Source organism: Dunckerocampus dactyliophorus, chromosome 4 (assembly GCF_027744805.1).
Source record: "Dunckerocampus dactyliophorus isolate RoL2022-P2 chromosome 4, RoL_Ddac_1.1, whole genome shotgun sequence".
Taxonomy (NCBI): domain Eukaryota; kingdom Metazoa; phylum Chordata; class Actinopteri; order Syngnathiformes; family Syngnathidae; genus Dunckerocampus; species Dunckerocampus dactyliophorus.
Window position 1 is genome coordinate 33363455 of NC_072822.1, and position 21127 is coordinate 33384581.

Here is a 21127-nt window from a genome sequence, read left to right on the forward strand (position 1 = left end):
TTCTTCTTCTGCTTCTTCTTCTTCTTCTTCTTTTAGTTTAATGGCGGGTTGCAACCATGATTTTAAAGGTGCATACCGCCACCTACTGTACCAGAGTATGTAACATGCGCCGTGTACAGTATCTTATTTTATACTAATTCAGATAATGAGGAAACTACTGAATAATGCTATAATAAAATATTCTAATAATTATCTATATTCTGTTATATAATACTGTGTCCTTCAAATATTCTATCACTGCCCTCTGTATATCTCTAACCCCCCCCCCCCCCCCCCCACCTGTTCCTAAAATACCCTCAATGCTCCATTCCCTTCCTATCTTCTTAATTCTTTTCCTTAACGTTACACGTTCTTCCCTATATCTCTTGCAGTGTAGTAATACGTGTTCTACGTTCTCTATACTTTTTCACTCCATACATACTTTTGATTTACATTTCCCTACCAAAAACGTTGTGTCATTTAACCCGGTGTGATTGAGCCTCACCCTAGTGAACACAATTTCTTCGTTTCTGTTTTTTCTCTTCACCCCTTGTGTACTGATAGATCTTTGTACTTTATAATATTTTCTCCCGCCACTACCCTCGTCCCACCTATTTTGCCATTTCTCCATCATTTGTTTTTTGATTATTGCCTTTACTTCGCCTTTACCAGCAGGTATATTTATAATTTCATTCCTTCTAATCCCCATTTTAGCCATTTTATCTGCCAACTCATTCCCTTCCACCCCTACATGTGCAGCCACCCAGCAGAATCTCATTTCTATTTTTAACATGTGTACTGTAATTGGAATAGGCTTTGATGTATTTCTAATATTAAATCCTCTCGACTTGATTCCATATTTTTAATACTGTATAATGCTGCCAGAGAATCCACACAACATAGCACTCTATCTGCTTTTATTTCGTCTATCCATTGCAAACCAATAATAATTACCATCATTTCTGCTGTATAAACCGAAAGCTGGTCTGGTAATCTTTTTGCAATGCTATAGTTCATTGATGCCGCACGGTGGTCTAGTGGTTAGCATGTTGGCCAACACAGTAACAGCCTGGACATCAGGAAGACCTGGGTCAATTCTCCCCTGGGCATCTCTGTGTGGAGTTGGCATGTTCTCCCCGTGCGTGTGGAGAAAAAACATGTACATTACGTTAATTGTAGACTCTAAATTGTCCATAGGTATGAATGTGAGTGTGAATGGTTGTTTGTCTATATGTGCCCTGTGATTGGCTGGTGACCAGTCCAGGGTGTACCCCACCTGTCGCCCGAAGTCAGCTGGGATAGGCTCCAGCATACCCCTGCGACCCTAAAAGAGGAGAAGCGTATAGAAAATGGATGGATGGATAGTTCAATGATGGTACATAGATTCCAATCCCCACCTGCCCTTCTTCACTTTTTGATCCATCTGTATAAATATCTAAATAACTGTAATATTTGTTTCTAATATATTGACTTTCTTTATGTCCTTTTTCACCATCTTCCCACTTATTTTTAACTCTGTTATATGTATATCTACTTCAGGTTTTGGATATAGCCAAATAGGAATATTACTCCCCTCCGTGAATCACCACCTTACCGTGGTGGAGGGGTTTGTGTGCCCGAGTGATCCTAGGAGCTGTGTTGTCTGGGGCTATATGCTCCTGGTAGGGTCTCCCAAGGCAAACAGGTCCTGGGTGACGGGCCAGACCAAGAGTGATTGTATGTATGTATGTATGTACTTTATTTATCCCACAGCGGGGAAATTTACTTGTTACAGCAGCAAGCAAGCAAGACAAGTAAAGAGAACAGTGTAAAGAAAGCATAGTGTCTACAACATGGTTCAGGTGGTGCAGGTGTTGTAGAGCCTGACAGCGGTTGGTATGAAGGACCTGCGGAACATCTCCTTCTTACACCGTGGGTGTAACAGTCTGCTGCTGAAGGAGCTGCTCAGGGAAGACTCAGAAGACCCGTATGAACAAACACACGAGGAGAGACCGCACCTCGCCCGGAAGTGGGATACCGGGGCCTCACCCTGGAGCCAGGCCTGGGGGAGGGGCTCGCAGGCGAGCGTCTGGTGGTCGGGCTTTCACCCGTGGGACCCGGCCGGGCTCAGCCCAAAGAAGCCACACGGGATCTCTCCCCCGTAGACCCACCACCTGCAGGGGCAAGCATAAGGGTCCGGTGCATTGCGTTTTGGGTGGCGGTCGGGGGCGGGCACCTAGGCGACCTGGTCTTCGGCGGCCAAATCTGGTTCTTGGGACTTGGAACGTCACTTCTCTGGCGGGGAAGGAGCCCGAACTCGCCCGGAAGTGGGATACCGGGGCCTCACCCTGGAGCCAGGCCTGGGGAGGGGCTCGCAGGCGAGCGTCTGGTGGTCGGGCTTTCACCCGTGGGACCCGGCCGGGCTCAGCCCAAAGAAGCCACACGGGATCTCTCCCCCGTAGACCCACCACCTGCAGGGGCAAGCATAAGGGTCCGGTGCATTGCGTTTTGGGTGGCGGTCGGGGGCGGGCACCTAGGCGACCTGGTCTTCGGCAGCCAAATCTGGTTCTTGGGACTTGGAACGTCACTTCTCTGGCGGGGAAGTAGCCCGAACTTGTGGGAGAGGTTGAGACATTCCGACTAGATATAGTCGGACTCACCTCGACCCACGGTTTGGGTTCTGGATCCAAACTCCTCGAGAGGGGCTGGACCTTGTTCTACTCTGGAGTTGCTGCAGGGGAGAGGCGGCGAGCTGGTGTGGGCTTATTAATAGCCCCCCGGCTCGGTGCCTCTGTGTTGGAGTCATCTCCGGTGAACGAGAGGGTCATTTCCCTACGCCTTCGGGTTGGGGAAAGGGTCCTGACTGTCGTTTGTGCCTACGTGCCAAACGGCAGTTCAGAGTACCCAGTCTTCCTGGAGTCCATCAGAGGGGTGCTGGAGAGCACCCCAACTGGTGACTCTGTCATTTTACTGGGAGACTTCAACGCCCATGTGGGCAATGACAGTGTGACCTGGAGGGGCGTGATTGGGAGGAACGGCCTCCCCGATCTGAACCCGTGCGGTGTGATGTTGTTGGACTTCTGTGCGAACCACAGTTTGTCCATCACAAACACCATGTTCCAACATAAGGATGTCCATAAGTGCACATGGCACCAGGACACCCTAGGCCGCAGGTCTATGATCGACTTTGTAGTCGTATCATCAGACCTGCGTCCGCATGTTTTGGACACACGGGTAAAGAGAGGGGCTGAGCTGTCAACTGATCACCACCTGGTGATGAGTTGGATTAGATGGCGGGGGAGGATGCCGGACAGACCAGGGAGACCCAAACGTGTAGTGAGGGTGTGCTGGGAACGTTTGGCAGAGTCTCCTGTTTGTCGAGTCTTCAGCTCTCACCTCCGGCAGAGCTTCTCCTGCATCCCGGGGGAGGACGAGGATATCGAGTCCGAATGGGCTCTATTCCGTGCCTCCATTGCTGAGGCAGCCGATCGGAGCTGCGGCCGCAAGGTGGTCGGTGCCAGTCGTGGCGGCAAGCCCCGAACCCGATGGTGGACACCAGAGGTCAGGGCTGCCGTCAAGCTGAAGAAGGAGTCCTATCGAGCATGGATGGCTTGTGGGACTCCTGAAGCAGCTGACGGGTACCGGCAGGCCAAGCAGCACGCGGCTTCGGCGGTGGTCGAGGCAAAAACTCGGATGTGGGAGGAGTTCGGTGAGGCCATGGAACACGACTTTTGGTCGGCCTCGAAGAGGTTCTGGCAAACCGTCCGGTGCCTCAGAAAGGGGAAGCAGTGCCCGGTCCACACTGTTTACAGTGGGGACGGGGGCCTGCTGACCTCGACTGAGGATATAGTTGGGCGGTGGAAGGAATACTTTGAGGCCCTTCTCAATCCCACTGACATACCTTCCATAGAGGAAGCAGAGACTGAGGATACGAACGCGGACAGTTCCATCATCGTGGCTGAGGTATCTGGGGTAGTCAAAATGCTCCCCAGTGGCAAAGCTCCGGGGGTGGACGAGTTTCGCCCTGAATTCCTCAAGGCTCTGGATGTTGCGGGACTGTCTTGGCTGACACGTCTCTTCAACATTGCGTGGAAGTCGGGAACAGTACCTCTGGATTGACAGACTGGGGTGGTGGTCCCCCTTTTCAAGAAGGGTGACCGGAGGGTGTGTTCCAACTATAGGGGGATCACACTCCTCAGCCTCCCTGGGAAAGTCTATTCCAGGGTGCTGGAGAGAAGGGTACGACCGTTAATTGAACCTCGGCTACAGGAGGTGCAATGTGGTTTTCGTCCTGGTCGCGGAACACTGGACCAGCTCTACACCCTTGCAAGGGTCCTGAAGGGTACTTGGGAGTTTGCCCAACCGGTCTACATGTGCTTTGTGGACCTGGAAAAGGCATTCGACCGTGTCCCTCGCAGTGTCCTGTGGGGGGTGCTCCGGGAGTATGGGATTGGTGGCGCGCTACTACGTGCCATTCAGTCCTTGTACAACCGGAGCAGGAGCCTGGTTCGCATTGCCAGTAGTAAGTCAAGCCTGTTTCCGGTGAACGTTGGCCTCCGCCAAGGCTGCCCTTTGTCACCGATTCTGTTTATAATTTTCATGGACAGAATTTCTAGGCGCAGCCAAGGTGTCGAGGGAGGTGTCTAGGATCTCATCTCTGCTATTTGCAGACGATGTGGTCCTGATGGCCTCATCGGGCTGTGACCTGCAGCGTTTACTGGGACGGTTTGCATCTGAGTGTGAAGCTTCTGGGATGAGACTCAGCACCTCCAAATCCGAGGCCATGGCTCTCAGTCGGAAAAGGGTGGATTGCTCCCTCCGGGTTGGGAATGAGGTCCTACCCCAGGTGGAGGAGTTTAAGTATCTCGGGGTCTTGTTCACGAGTGAGGGAAGGTTGGAGCGTGAGGTTGATAGGCGGATTGGCGCAGTGTCTGCAGTAATGCGGTCGCTGTACCGGACCGTCGTGGTGAAGAGAGAGCTGAGCCGGAAGGCAAAGCTCTCAATTTACCATTTGATCTATGTTCCCACCCTCACCTATGGTCATGAGCTTTGGGTCATGACCGAAAGAACGAGATCGCGGATACAAGTGGCTGAAATGAGTTTTCTTCGTAGGGTAGCGGGACTCACCCTAAGAGACAGGGTGAGGAGCTCGTTTATCCGGGAGGAGCTCAGAGTAGAGCTGCTGCTCCTTCACATCGAGAGGAGCCAGTTGAGGTGGCTCGGGCATCTAGTCCGGATGCCTCCCGGACGCCTCCCTGGTGAGGTGTTTCGGGCATGCCCAGCCGGGAGAAGGCCCCGGGGAAGACCTAGGACACGCTGGAGGGATTATGTCTCACAGCTGGCCTGGGAACGCCTTGGTCCTGGAGCTGGAGGAGGTGGTCGGGGACCGGGAAGTCTGGGCTTCCCTACTGAGACTGCTGCCCCCGCGACCCGGACCCGGATAAGCGGAGGAAAATGGAATGGAATATTACTTATGGGTATAGAATTATTAATACCCATAGCTTTGGGTGGGTAATTAAAGATAAAACAGACAAATAGAACCCCTTTTAGTTGTATTATACTCCCAACATTCCTCTATCACATTCTTGGCCAGATGTCCATGCCTACATCCTTTAAGTCTACTCCAGTATGTCAACATAAGTTGATCTCTTCTCAGGTCATACGCTACTTCTCCTAACTCAACTTGCATTGCTTTAATTGGTGTTGATGTGATTGCACCTGTACATATCCTAAATGCCTTGTGAATATTTCTTTCTATTGTCATTAAATGTGTTTTAGCTGCAGCTCCATAAACAAAACTTCCATAATCTATAGTTGTTCTCATCAAAGCTCGATATATATACTGTACATCAGTGATTGTTTATCTGCTCCCCATTCCTTACCAGCAACAGCTCTCATTAAATTTGATCTTCTTCCATTTCTCTTCTATGTTTTCCACATGAGGCTTCTATGTGCCTTTCTGATCTATCCATATACCAAGGTATTTAAAATGATCTACTTTTATCATGTTTTGTCCATATAGCATCAGGTTCAGATTTTTTATGTCTTTCTTCCAGGTAATCATCATATAACATGACTTACTGGGTGATAGCTTAAATCCCCAGTCATACGACCATAGTTCTATCTTCTTTATCTATCCATAAAGTTGCATCTATAGAAGCAACTAAGGATTGTGGTGGACATGCCAAATTTCCTCAGTCTTCTCAGGAAGTACAGTCTCCTTTGGGACTTCTTCATAATTTGTTGGGTGTTGTGAGACCCGGTGAGGTCCTCGCTGATGTATGTGCAAAGGAACTTGAAGGTTTTCACCCTCTCCACCTCAGTCTCATCAATAAACGGGTCTATGCGGCTCCTTTTCCCTTGTTCTTGGGTCACTGATCATCTCTTTGGTCTTCTCTGTATTGAGATGGAGATTGTTATCATGACACCAAGCTATGAGGTCCGCCACCTCTCTTCTGTATGATGTTTCAACACCACCAGTGATATTAATTTAAACATGCGTACAAGTTCCATTGGAATACGTCGCATAGTAGAATTCACAGTTCCACGTGTCCAAAAGGAGTAGGAAGAAGCAAAGTTTATTTAATCTAAACCCCCATCCGTTCCAGTACTTTGATTGACTTCCTGTATTCCAAATGTAGTCCTTGCCAGTAAGCACACAGGTAATGTAACAATGTGGAAGACTTTAAAATGATTGAAATAATTCAGGTGTGATGGAAGGGTTATATCTTACCATTCGGCCAATTGATTCGAGCAAATATAGCATTCCTGCTAATCCAGTGGTACCTCGGTTAATATCTGCCTCAGTTAGCCCGTTTTTGGGTTAACAACCAAAATGTTTGCTAAAGTTGTGCCTTGGCTTGCGTTTGCCCGCTTGTTTGGCGTCCAGAATAGCATCCGGTTTGTTTACGCCGCCATCCCAAGACGAAATTTTGTGATACTTATGTAGCCGGGCTGCTAGTGTTTCTGCATGTCCCGACTACACTGCGTTGTGTTCTGGTGCACGATGGAGGGCTTTGGAACGGGAGTTTATTCCTTTCAGCCCAAGTAGAGTCAAACTGCAGTGTGTGTGTGTGTCACTGATCAGCCTTTGACTCACTGAAAAAGGTAAAAGGATCTCTACTTAAGGCATCTGCCACAATATTCTTTGTTCCAGGGATATGTTTGATACTAAAGGTGTATGGGGACAACTTGGCCACAAACCGTTGCATGCATGCAGTGCTAAAAATTCTAAGCGGTGGGCAGGGTACCTCTTTTGTGAGCCAGTGAGGGTCTTGCTTGCAAAGGCTATTGGACGAGCCTTGGTTTCTCCTTGCGGTATCTGAGACAAAACTACCCCAAGACCATCGAGAGATCAGCAGGATCAGCAGTTTAGTGAAGTCTGGGTGAGTGAGGACTGCACAGTTCAAAAGCTTCCCTGACTTTACTCTTTGAATAGAAGGTGTGCAGCTGTCATCCTCCATCAACTCTTCCTTTGTCATTTTGACAATGACTTCCACTTTATCAGGGTCAACAGTGACTCCATCACTGTCAATGACGTGGCCAAGGAATTTCACAGACCTTCGGAGCAGGTGACATTTTTCTCTCAATCTCTGGAAAACAATCTCCAGCCTCATGAAGGCTTCTTGTTCTGATGGGGCAAAGACTAACAGATCATCATTGTAACGTAGCAAAAAAACTGAAGTTTAGGTCACTAAAAATGCTCAGCATCATTCTCATAAAGGATGCAGGACTAATACAAAGGCCTTATGGCATCCTGTTATATTCATACAAGCCCAACTTTGAGCTACACTGTTTTGTTTGGGCACACACTGGACCTTGTCATCTTCCGTGGATTATATGTGTCAGCAACTAATATACGGAATATTCCTATTTCCGATCACGCCTTCATCTGCTTCCAGGCCCTAAACCTGCTGCCACCTCCCGCCGCCGGGTTACGACCTCCACAACAGTCAATGACTTTGCACTCGTGGGTGAATGAAACCAATTTTTTATGTAAAAGGTCGCAACAGTCAGACAATCCATCCCAAAGCTCTCAGCTCCTGGTCTGCCTGACTCCCCTGTAAAACACACTTTTGAGAACTTTGAGCCAATTTCCACTTCTCTTCCAAAACAACAGTTAAAGCCCACCAACTGCCTTCTGGACGTTCTCCCTGCAAGGATAATGAAGGATGGTATTCAGTAGATGCCATTGGTCCCAGCCTTGTTCTTTGCTGGGTATTGTCCCCACTGCCCTTAAGCAAGCTATACTTAGACCACTCCTCAAAAAGCCTAACCTAGACCCATCAACTCTGTCCAACTTGCGTCCAATTTGTCATCTGCCCCTCCTATCCAAGGTCATGGAGAAACTTGTCTTCTCACCACTGTCGTCATATTTGTCTATCCATAATATTGCTAACAAATTTCAATCAGGCTTTGGAACCCGTCACAGCACAGAATCTGCGTTATTGAAAGTACACAATGACATCCTCACAGCCCTTGATGCTGAAAACGCTGTTGTGCTGGTGCTTTTAGACCTTCCAGCTGCTTGTGATACTGTGGACCACTCAGTCCTCATCTCCCGCCTGGAACACGGTGTTGGCCTACGCGGCTCTGTGCTTAAATGGTTCATGTCATACCATATCTCACCAACAGGACTTTTTCAGTAATGATCAATGACTCCTCTACAACTGCTCCCCTCTCTTATGGCGTGCTGCAGGGTTCCATCCTTGGCTACCTTATTTTCACTATACATGCTATCATTAGGACCAGTCATCTCCAGACACAATATCCATTTTCATTTTTATGCCGCTGATGTCCAGCAGCTTTACCGACCTACCAGTAATGCTGAGTGACAAGAATGCACTACATCAGGGGTCGGCAACCTTTACCATGAAAAGAGCCATTTTGCCTCCCTTTTCAGTAAACAAAAAATAGTCTGGAGCCACAAGACATTACACAACTTATAAACTTGTTACAACCACAAAATTAATCAAACAGAAGTGCGCCTACATTCGTAGGCCTACTCTGAAACCACTTCAACACTTTCATCTGTAAGTCTTACTGAGTGGTTCCCATATTTGTGTAAAATAAATAAATGTAAAATAATTTAACCAACTTTAAGATAAAAAAGTCCAGAGTTCACATATCTGCATACCCACGCTAAATTGTCATGTATTGGTCCTGTCCTTGACTGTCTTTGCAAAGAGAGGCATTCTTTCATTTTCTCAGTAATTTCCTGTTTATTTTTTTAATTCGGAGAATAGATGCGCTGATATTTTACAAACGATTCTTTCATGTAATCTCCATCTCTGAATGGCTTCCCATATCATGTGCAGCTCAGTGGCGGTTTTCATGCTAAATCTGGCGACTTTCCAAACCCTCTTGGTGACTTATTTTCTCAAAAGCGACTAGCGAAAATTGCAAAGAATTCTCCTGAAGTCGCTGGGAGATTTTTCTGGTATTTGGAGATGTGAAAGCCAAAGCACATATTGTTCTGAGCGGTGAATGCACAGCCAGCTGCAGCAGCACACTATCTGCCTCTCCTGGAGTCACCCGCCTCGGCGATTAGCGTGTCACGGGCTCCGAGCACGTAGCTACAGCGCCCTTCTAGTTATAGAACATATTTCTATGCTCTTGTTAAATGTATTTATTTTACTGCGCCGTAACTTGCTTCAGACTCAACTCAAAACTCCCTCACCTTTTTTCTCTCCCGCGCAGTGAGACTCACGGCATACACTAGCCTAGGTCCCCCTCTCTTGCTCATCCAATCAGCAGTCAGAATGCAGTCTATATGCGTTCACGGACTTGCGTAGGGTGCGTAGGATATTTCACATTCTTTTCGAAGGAAACCAGTGGTGGTCCTCCTTTTTAAGAAGGGGGACCGGACGGTGTGTTCCAACTATCGTGGAATCACACTCCTCAGCCTCCCTTGTAAGGTCTATTCAGGGGTTCTGGAGAGGAGGATCTGCCGAATAGTTGAATCTCGGATTCAGTGTGTCAAGTGTGCTAAGTGTGTCAAAGGTTAAACAGTAATACTGTTGGCCACAGCTTGTACCCACCAGGGTCACCAGCCAGATAGGGCCCAGAATGTAGTCAAAACAGAAACATTGGCCGGAGCAAAGAATGTTTTGTTTATGTCAACAACTACACTAAGCGTTATCAAGACAGAGAGGGAGCCGGCTATCATCTGTTTGCGTCACAAGCTCCGCAAAGACAATCCAGGAGAAAATTATTTAGGAGAGACTGACGCCAATGATTTGAGCAAACAAGTATAAAAATGACTATGGGACAATCGTGGGGAGGCCCTCTTTCATTTCAGCCGGGAGACCAGGACCCTGTAGACTCCAACTATCCTGTCCGACTTATTTTTCAATTATTATGTGTGACTTATTCTTCAATACATTTGGAAAAAATCTAATTTGGTGTGAGAGTCTTTCTTCCTTCTCATAACTGGAGGTTAAAGAGCACGCAAGGGGGAGTTGAAATTGGCTTAATTAATTTTCCAAAGTGGTCCTTTGACCTCTAGGAGGTTGTGGAGAATTTCATCTCCAACGGTACATAGGGCCTACCACTAAAGAGTGCTGCCCATTCGGATAAAGAGCGGTACTGGAGTAATCTGGTTCTAACTAGTTATTTGCGAGTTTAATTCCAGTCCAATCTGGAGAAACTTGCTGTATTCAAGGTGTTTCATGAATGTAAGTGACGTGCATCTGTAGCATTATTGTATGAAACCAATAAATTAACACGTTGATACATTTGAAATTTACAGGACACCTTTTATTTCAAACATTTTTAACACCTCCATCTGTTTGAGAAACAGTAAAACTAAACCACCAAAGTCAAACTGTGTGTGGAAAATGTTTAGTCTTAAGTCTACTCAACATTCCACTGTCGGAGATTACAAGTGAAAATAAGATGACAGGTTTTACGTGCCATTACCCCTGCCTGTTTAGGGGCGCAGACGTTTAGGGCGCAGACTGTTTATGGCGCAGACATTTATGCACAATGTCATTGTTAGAAAAAAAGAATGCAGGATCCATGTCCTCAGGCACAATGACAGCAGAGAGCAGAAAAATGCAAATAAAAAATTAAGCTGGAGTGTTAGTTGATCCAAATTTGGCTCAACTGTAACCAACATGGAGGTGGGACAACTAACCTAGTATCTCAGCTTTGTGAAAAGTTTGGTCACACCTTCTCATTCAGTGGGTTTTCTTTATTTCATGACTATTCACATTGGAGGTTCTCAAAACTATGATTGAACACATGTGGATTTATGTACTTCACAAAAAAGTAAAGTGTGAAATAACTCCAAATATGTCTTATATTTTAGAATCCTCAAAGTAGCCACCCTTTGCTTTCTTGATAGCGCTGCAAACCTTTAGTGTTCTCCCAATGAACTTCATGGGGTAGTCACTTGAAATGGTTTTCACTTCACAGGTGTGTCTTGTCAGGGTTACTTTGTGGAATTTCTTGCCTTATTAATGGGGCTGAGTCCATCAGTTGTGTTGGTGTGTCCAAACTTTTGGCTTGTACTGTAAGTGAAAAAGCGTTTTATTTGTATAAATGTAGGTCTTATTGGTGTTTTTTGACAAACATTTCCAAATATTTTAACTTTCTTTTTCAATAATCTTCATACATTTTCTTTCCATAATATTATGACTTTATTACCATAATATTTTGACTATATTCCCAGACTATTATAACTTTTTACCCCAAAAAATTTTCCAAAAATTCCAACTTTATTTTGTTTTGTTTCTCATAATATTACGACTTTTACAAAAGAGCATATTTTTTCTTGAACATTTCACCTCTGTGCTACTAAATTGACATAATTGTCCTCATAATATTACGAGTTTATTCTTGTAAATTTGAAACTTTTTTCGCGTCTGAATACAACTTTTTCTCTTAATATTTTGACTTTATTCTCGTAAAATTCCAGCAATTTTTTCAATTTCTGCTGTTTGTTGTTGCTGTTTTTTTAACTTCACAACTATTTCAACTTTGTTCTTGTAAATTTTCTTCTTGTAATTATGACTTTATTGTAATAATATTTTGACTTTATTACCATAACATTATAACTTTTTCCACAGCCTAATTTTCCAAAAATTACACCTTTATTTGTTGTTTTGTTTGTTTCTTATACTATTATGATTTATTTTTTAATGATGTTTTTTCTTCATTATTTTTCTTCATAACATTACAAAGTTATTCTCATAAATTACGACTTTTTCACCCATCCACCCATTTTCTATGCCGTTTCATCTCATTAGGGTCGCAAGGGTATGCTGGAGCCTATCCCAGCTGACTTCGGGCGACAGGCGGGGTACACCCTGGACTGGTGGCCAGCCAATGGCAGGGCACATATAGACAAACAACCATTCACACTCACATTCATACCTATGGACAATTTAGAGTCACCAACTAACCTAACATGCATGTTTTTGGAATGTGGGAGGAAACAGGAGTACCCGGAAAAAACCCACGCATGGGGAGAACATGCAAACTCCACACAGAAATGCCCAACGGAAATTTGAAACCAGGTCTTCCCGATCCGCTGACTGTGACTGTGTGGCCAACATGCTAATCACTAGACAGCCGTGCGGCCCATGACTTTTTCACGTTAATGAAAATTTTTTTGTATTCATATTTTGACTTTATTCTTGTAAAATTACTGCTCTTTTTTCCATTTTTTCATTTTTGGACACACCTGCTCTCGAAGCATGACCAAATGACGACAGTTTCGCTCTTTTGTGGCAAAATGATGATGCAATGGAATGGGGTATGACAGTTGTTTAGGTGGAATTGCCTCGTTTGCATTCCATTCAGGCGCTATGGTGGTCATGGACAGGCCAAGGCGACTGTGTCTTGGTTGTTTATTTGTTAGAAGCTAAGTTACTGAATCTTTAAGAAAAGGATGAAAGGGAAGCATGTTATGTGGGCGATAGTTGGTGTTGCAGACTTCCCCTTTGTTCAGAGATGGTTTCTCAACTTGGATGTATTGTAGCTGGCTTCCTTCACTTCTCTGTGAAGGAAGTATGTGTATTTTTGTGCAGTTGACAGCTGATTATTGACCCGAAGAGTTAGCCCGTCTGCGTTGTGACATACGCCTGCTCAGTGGCTGCTTGGTTTCCCCAATACAAATACACTCCTGATTAGAATGTTAAGACCAGTTGAAAAATTTTAAGAATTTACATTTTCTTGGACTTTAAGGAGGTTCTAAGTAGCGCTTCAAAAGTCAAAAAGAAGAAATGAGAGTGAGACAATAATGTTTCTGAGTAAGCAATTTATTGTAAACAACCATTAATGTGAAATAGGCTGTTCATCAGTTGACCAAAATTTTACGAGCACGGACAAAATCTTAGCAAAAATGTGGACTGAATGTGATTTAGTGACACTGCCATGATCTCTTGATGGCAAAGGCAAAAAAGCTTTCTCTCTTTCTCAGGTAGACCTGAGACATACGCCTGACATTCTGTAACTACACTACTAAGCTAAATCATTTGACATATTTAAAGGTTTTTCAAAAAAGCAACACATTGATTACTTTCCCATGTAGCTAATTACATACATACATAATTCTCTTAGTAATTCAATTACTTTTATGCGAAAGTAACTGGTAACTATAATTGCTCCTTTTGACTCAAACACGGCAAATGTACAATTTACACTTTCATGTGGCAAACATATATTGAACAAACCATTTTATCTTTACTTTCGCGGGTGGCTTTGGCATTACATCAGCAAGTATTTGCTCAGTAGGCCAGTATTCCAGAGGTATACAGTGTTCCAGCGATTGTCGGAGCTGGCGTTTTGCGCATGCGCCAGTTTCCAAGGTGGGATATAACCCGGAAGCGGATCCAATTCACTTCACAACATAGGCGGACATTACTTTCATCATGTCGTCAGAAGGAGCTCGCGGTACTCATTTCTGGGGCGAAGAGGAGGCCGTGTTTTTGCTTCAGCAGCTGAAAGAACTCAACATTTTGAAGTGCCTCGACGGACGAAAAACCAGAAATGGAGAAGTATTTAAAAAGGTGGCGAAAAAAATGGAGAACGCAGGCTTCATTCGGACTCCCGAGCAGATAAGAGTGAAATGGAAACGCATGAAGCGGATTTACTTCATAACCAAAAAGGACAGTAAAAGAAGTGGACACAACTCAGTTTCGTGTCCACACTATGAGCTTCTCGAAGACCTTCTGGGAGGACGAACGTTGTCTCAAACGCTGGCGCATGGCTTGGACGTTGGATTTGGGGCTTCCGTTTCAGGTAAATTGCCAGTAACACTAGCTCGGAGCTAACTGGAGCCAAATGGGTCACGATTGTGTAAACATTGGTATAAGTTCGCTGCATACACATCGCTAGTAGCTTTTTTAAGCTCATGTGTCCATGTTCGTTGGTTGTAACCTTTCCGTGATACTTGGCTTCCGTGTGGCATAAAAAACGAACCTTGTGAAATTTGGACATATTTGGTATTTGCGCATCTAAATGCTCCTACTTAAATGCCCAATTATTCAATAAACACGACAGCTGTACCGCCAAAAAATAAGTATGCGCTGTTGCAGGAAAATAAGTCAACAGCCATAATCGAAACAGTAACGCGAAGTAATAAAGTTACACCCACAATGCAGTCGTCATGAACGCGAAACTACGAGGCCACGCCCGTTTAGAACAGATATTTCGAGAAATAAATTGGTGTTCCGACACAGCCCGTGCCAACTGGCTACTGTTAAGCAGCTTACCATGATCACGTTGTTCTCAACAAATTGTTGTTCATACGCAACACCCCCATGGAATATTCTCAGTGCGTTGAATCGATCGTAGCTGGACTGTTCACGGTGTCTTAGAAGATGTTTCGCTTCTCATCCCAGCAGTCATCAGTTCATGCTCAGACTAGATAGGACAGCTAGAAGACCATCAGACTGCTCGGGTGACAGCCGAAACACCTTTTGAAGACAACCTGAACAGTCCAGTTGTGGTCGATTCAGTGCGCTTAGAGTACAATGACCTGCATGAATGAGTGAATGAATATTCACAGGCCCCATAGAGTAACAACAAAAAGATGATGGACACAAACACAAGAATGGATCCACGGAGACTGGCTTGGCGTGAGAGCGGCGATAGACACATTGAAAGCGTCATTTTCATGACAAGCGTTCACCATGGTTCAATCACCTTGTTTTCAACTACTTTGTCTTTATGCTACACACCATGCACACTCACACAATTGGAGCATATCATTTCAACGGCATGGCCAGTTAAACTGAAACACAGGGCGGTTGATGAATGTGGATGAAAACAAACAGCTGTGCCTGCACATACTGTGAAAGGAAAACTGCACTTTTTGGGGAATTCTGTCCAGTAATTTGCCATACTTTGGTTGTTTTAAGGATTCCCGGAACTTCCTTCCTGGGTGCACTGATTTCACCAAGCAACATAAAAACAAATGCTACACTTATCATTGACTTTTCCAAAGTCAAAAACACAGCGGCGGTGGCCGCAACTCCAACATGTAGCGTTACCTTTCGGTAGTGACCTGATGCGTTGTGAGTGCGGTGCTGACTCGCTATGAGCGAGTGTGTGGCAAAGCTAGTCGCTAGCCGGCTAGTATCTAGCAGGTGTTGTGAAGTGTCACTACTCCATTAAAGTAGTTATTTGGCGTAACGATGTTAATAACAATGTTACTGTATCTTGGTTAATATGCATGCATGGAAGGGGGGCGGGCCAGGAGCTCACACATGGTGCAGAGAGATGAGTGAGAGACAGCGCAAATCCAGTCTATATCGATATGAATGATACGGTTGTTTTTGATATCATGCTTCAAGTAATAGTAATAGTAAGATATTCTTGAATGAATCATTCCTTATTTCGGTCAGAGCTCACCTTTTCAATACCTTTTCAACTGCTGAACAGCTAAAAGACACGTCTGCTTCTTCCATGGTAATACATACAAAATACAGTCAAACCTGTCTTAGCGGCCACCTTTATAGAAGGGCCACCTGCCTATAGCAGCCACTGAAAAATCCCCCCCCAGCAAATTTACATGTTATAGACCCTGTGTATAGCAGTCACCTGTCCAACGCAGCCACCCATTTTGTCTCCCTTGGTCAATATCTGACTGCATATAGCGGCCAAATTACCGACTCAAGTAGAAGCTTCATGCACGAAAAAGTTGGGTTTTTCAATCAATGAAGGTGTCGTGTGTAGACTTTAATTACTGAGTCCTAGCTCAGTCACAATCATTCACAAGATCCACACAAACTGTCAGTTGTTCCACATAAAAAAGCCATCTTCTTTTGAGCTTGCTATTTCCTGGTCAAACATGTAACTTTAAGAGCATTTGCACCAAAACATTACCGCAAAGTAGGCTGGGAACAGGACGTGCTCCCAGCGACGCTACAATTAAAAAAAACAAAACAAAACAAAAAAAACATATGCTAGCATGCATGCGGCAGCGGGAGCAAAACTGAGTTCGGTTGTACTTAACTGAAGTATTTTATCAGTTATCAAGCCTCTCGCTTCCTTTTAGTAAGTAAAAACCTTGGCTATGATTGCACTACATTGTCATGTAGACCTACAAAGTACACTTGGAAGAACAAGAGGTGAATAAATGTATTGCAACTGATGTGAAACTGATGAGGGGTAGGATTAAATAAGCTTTGCTTCTTCCTACTCCTTTTTGGACATGCAAAATTGTGAATTGTACTATGTGATGTGCTACTGTTTGACTCATGCATGTTCAGGATTAAAACCATGAACCATGATAATAACAAGCCTAGTAGTGCTGTACAACTTTTATCAGCAGTCCGCAGTGCCATCTACTGGTCAACATTATTATTATTTTCCCTTTTTTTTCTTTTTTTTCCCCTCTACTGGTTAACATTCAAACTGGACGCCAACCTGTCTATAGAGGCCACCTGTCTATAGCGGCCACTTTTGCAGACTCCCTCTAGTGGCCGCTATAGACAAGTTTGACTGTATTTATATTTTCATTGGTTGTAGCGAGTGTTCCAGAAGACCAGGGAGAGCCAACTGATGATCCAGAGAAGCATCCAGACGAAGGGGCTGCTGTCAAAATGGAAGGGACTGCTGAAACAGAAGAACGGGAAACTGCTAGTGCCCCTGTTTCCAAGACGAGTACTCGCACAGGCACTTTTGCGATGTTTGGTAGGTTACCTTGCCGATATGGTAATGGCACGCACAGTATTATTTCCCAATAGTCAGTACTTTTTGGGGCCGCCTGGTGGTTAGTATGTTGGCCACACAGTCAAGAAGATCTGGGTTTGTATGTCCGTCTGGGCATCTCTGTGTGGAGTTTGCATGTTCTCTCCGTGCGTGGGATTTCTCCAAAAATATGCATGTTAGGTTCATTGGAGACTGTAAATTGTCCATGAATGGTTGTGTATTTGTGCCCTGTGGTTGGCTTTCGACCAGTCCAAGGTGTACCCCGCTCCTCAGCCACAGTCAGCTGGGATAGGCTCCAGCATACTGTGACCCTATAGAGGCCAAACGTTTTGGAGGATGGATGATAATTATTTGTTTTTATACTTTTTAGGTGAAAGGCAAAGACACAGGGGGCGGCGGTCTGACGTGGAGCGGTTTACATCCAGCATGGAGAGACTCCAGGCTGTCTTGGTGGACCAGCTACGGCAGAGTCAAGAAATGCAGGAAAGGCTGGTGAATTCCATCCTCCAGAGCAACGAGTCGATGGTGTCGGCTCTTCTTGAAGGCATCCAAAGTCTAAGACCACGTCCCCCGGATCACCGAGGAGGAAAAGGTTGACAGTTCTGTTGATTTCTCTTAAGAAATTTAGGTATCCTGTATTAATATCGGTTATCTGGCCTATATCAGCAAAAAAACAAGAGTATGGGCTTGTATCAGCCTAGGGCTGTCGCGATAACAAATTTTGCTGGACGATAATTGTCCGACAAATGATTACCGATAAACGATATTATAGTCAACATTATTTTGAGACAGTTTTTTTGTTTTCTGTAATGATAATATATGGCATAATAATGCAAGTACACGTATCAAAAGCAATAAACTTTCATTTCTCGAGTGTATTTAACATTGTCATTGGAATGTCAAGAGCCTTTAAATAAAATAAATTAAACGAACAACATAATGCAATAAACAAAAAAGACAAAAACACCCTGATGAAAATAAGTGTCTTTTTCAGTAAAAATTGCAATATTTCTATTTTTGAATCCGTATCCCTTTCGTTATTGTTTGAGAATTAAATTTAAAAAATAACCCGGAAATACTCTGAAGTTCACATTTAGGCCTCAATGGAGATGTCGGCTCATTTGCATATACACTTCCTCAATTCACTTTTAGCAACATTGTGTGTGGAATACGCTGTTTACGTTTAACGGGGTGTAATGTTTTGTCAGAGATTGGCCAAAGTACATGTTTCGGATGCAGCAAAATGCGTTTGGTGCACAATGAGGTGTTATACTTGGAGAATCACGGACGGCTACTGAAACATAAGTTCCAGCGTTCTGTATTATTTATTTCATTGTCTTTGTCACAAAACAATGATGTGCAAACGGGGTGAAATTGACAGCAGATGGTGTTGTATACACAACACCTCACAAATCATTGCATTCTATTTGTCTCCCACCGTGTACCTGCGCACTGTCACCTCTCCATTCGAGTGTATGTGATGAAGACGGCGATCAGAGGCAAAACATCGTCTAAGACTGGAGTGTCCAAACATTTTTCACCGAGGGCCACATACTGAAAAATGATGCAAGGGCCACGTTGTTTTTTTTTTTTTTTGTAAAGCAATACATGTTGATATGCTCAGAAGTTATACATGTTTCAAGGAAAAACTGCATCTGAGATTTGTGAAATAGTCGAAAAGCATATTAGTATGAACTTTGGTATTTTTCTTTTTTCTCCCCATTTTTGTTGTTTTCTTGCCAGTTTTCTTCTCATAATTTTAACTTTATTCCGATAGTAAAACTTTTTCGGATTTTTTTTTTTCCAGAATTGAAAGTAATAATTAATAATAAATGAATAATAATAATAATATTATTAATAATACAATAATTAATTATTACTGTATTGTTTGTTTCTCATATTACAACTTTTTCTTGAATATTTCAACTCTATGCAACTAAAATGACTATTTGTCTTCATGACGAATTTATTCTTGTAAAATCGTGACTGTCTAACTTTTTTTTCTTAATCTTTTTACTTTATTCTGGTAAAATTGCAGCTGTTGCTTTTCAAATTGTTCCGACTATTTCAGCTTTCTTTTTGAACATTTTATTCTCCTAAGTATGACTTTATTCCCATAATATTTTTACCTCATTCCCATAGTATTATGAATGTTGCCCCAACCTAAATTTCCAAAAATTCCAATTTGATGGATTTGTTTCTCATATTACCACTTAAAAACATACCACCTTTTTTTCCTTTAGTATTTCAGCTTCATGCTGCTAAAATGATGTTATTTTTCCTGATAGTATTATGTTATTCTTGTAAAATTACGATATTTTCTCATCACGTTACGACTTTTTTGGAGGCGGCAGTGGCTCAGGAGGTAGAGCAGGTCGTCCAGGTTTGATCCTCGCTCCCTCCACCCATTCACTGACACCTCACCCACCCTGCCTCCAGCGCTGCCCACACTGGGGTATGGTGTACACTAAGTCCCCTACTAACGAACATCCGACGTGCGAACATTCGTAGATACGAACACAAGCCGACTGGTCTATATTTTCATGTGTTTTGCCTCAAAAGCCCATATTTATGCTGCTACATGCTTAAAAAGCAAGCACATATTTAAACTGCTACATGCTTGACCAGCAGAGGGCACTGTGACACTGCTAATGGGACCAACAGCGGGAGAACAAGAGGAGGAGGAGAGGAGGTGGGGACGAGAGAGAAAGCTACATTTTAGCTCTGTGATACAACCCGGACAGAGCGTGTGATTAAAGTTTATGAAGAGTTAATAGGCCTGCTGAATTCTACACCACTCACAGAACACTACCTCTTTTAGAAGAGTCTAACGACGACGACGTAAAATTACTGGGGGGTTTTTTAGCTTTCTTGTTAATTATTTTATTGTGCCGCTGGCCAATTTATAAAAAAAAAAAACTGCTGCGAACTGCAAATGACCATCAGGCCGCACTTTGTACAGTCCAGTTATCATTTCAGCCCTGAGAATACAGCAGCCTGGATGAGTTAGAATATTCGCAGGCACTACCAAGTATTGTTTCCCCAAAGGTCATGCATACTTTTCTTCTTTTCCATCCGAAATGAGCTGCGCCGCCATTACTCCTCCCGCTCCCAGAGTCGCCATTTGTTGTGGGAAATGTCCCCACCATGGGACATTTGACATGTCTGACCTAAAGTGTGATTGTGTCCTACAGACATCCAGCAGCTGAATGGTCATCAAGAAGAACGTGCCCCTCAGCCGCAGGGGGGGACCCCCACTTTGAAGCAGGAGGAGCCCCAGCCCCCCGACGTTAAAGAGGAAGTGGAGGAGCTCTGGCTCACTCAGGAGGGAGAGCGTTTTCTGGGGCCAGAGGAGGCTGACCTCACCAAGATGCCTGTGAAGACTGAGGACCACAAAGACAAACCGCCCGAGTCCTTACGCCTTCATCATAGTCCCCATGATTGGAACAGAGAGGCGGAGCCTCCAAGCAACATTTCACAACTCGTGAAAACAGAAGCTGATGGAGGCGACTGTGGAGGATCACACATAGACCTCTTAGCGCCGCTATCAGATTGAATGCAAACATGCGGACTCGTACTGGACGATATGCGGCTCAACATTTGCTCAAAAGAAAACTTTGCCCGTTCACGTGTGTGGTGCCGATTTGACAGCGCACATGCGGTCATGCAATGGCGAAGAAACATTTTCTTGAAGAAACAAAAACAAATAAGTAGCACATACGGTAGTTACTATACTGTAGTTTGTAGCCTGCATAATGCCTGCTGAGGAAGATGGCTGCCCTTCCCTGACTTTTTGTTAGGTTTGACTTTTCTTGCAGTTACTTTTTCCTTGCCTCTGTTGCCAAACTGCTTATTCATGTGGAGTTTGGTGTTTTTTGTAAATGGGTAGAACGTTCCCTGAGATAATGTATGTTGTTGCTGTTGTTGTTGTTGTTAAATGGTGTAAATAAAATTGATTTCCTAGATTTGGTCCAACTTTTTACCAGAAAGATGTAGGTTGTGTTTT

The 21127-nt window shown here is 44.2% G+C and overlaps 1 protein-coding gene across 2 annotated transcripts; it reads left to right on the forward strand.

The window, feature by feature from the left end:
* The first annotated feature begins 13828 nt into the window (after window positions 1-13828).
* Window positions 13829-21101, forward strand: LOC129179603 (uncharacterized). Of its 2 annotated transcripts, XM_054773040.1 has the most exons (4): window positions 13829-14205; window positions 16939-17103; window positions 17492-17713; window positions 20316-21101. In XM_054773040.1, the coding sequence occupies exons 1-4, from the start codon at window positions 13836-13838 to the stop codon at window positions 20675-20677; spliced, it is 1119 nt and encodes a 372-aa protein (XP_054629015.1). In that variant the 5' UTR covers window positions 13829-13835; the 3' UTR covers window positions 20678-21101. The 2 variants fall into 2 exon arrangements, with proteins under 2 accessions (XP_054629015.1, XP_054629016.1); XM_054773041.1 differs by lacking the exon at window positions 16939-17103.
* The last annotated feature ends 26 nt before the right edge of the window (window positions 21102-21127 follow it).

What these genes read in the sequence shown, in the direction of transcription:
- LOC129179603 (XM_054773040.1), top strand. Translation starts at nt 13,836, where the DNA reads ATGTCGTCAGAAGGAGCTCGCGGTACTCATTTCTGGGGCGAAGAGGAG. An exon ending in AGGCACTTTTGCGATGTTTG is followed by an intron (nt 17,104 to 17,491) that starts GTAGGTTACCTT and finishes TATACTTTTTAG; the next exon opens with GTGAAAGGCAAAGACACAGG. An exon ending in GGATCACCGAGGAGGAAAAG is followed by an intron (nt 17,714 to 20,315) that starts GTTGACAGTTCT and finishes TGTGTCCTACAG; the next exon opens with ACATCCAGCAGCTGAATGGT.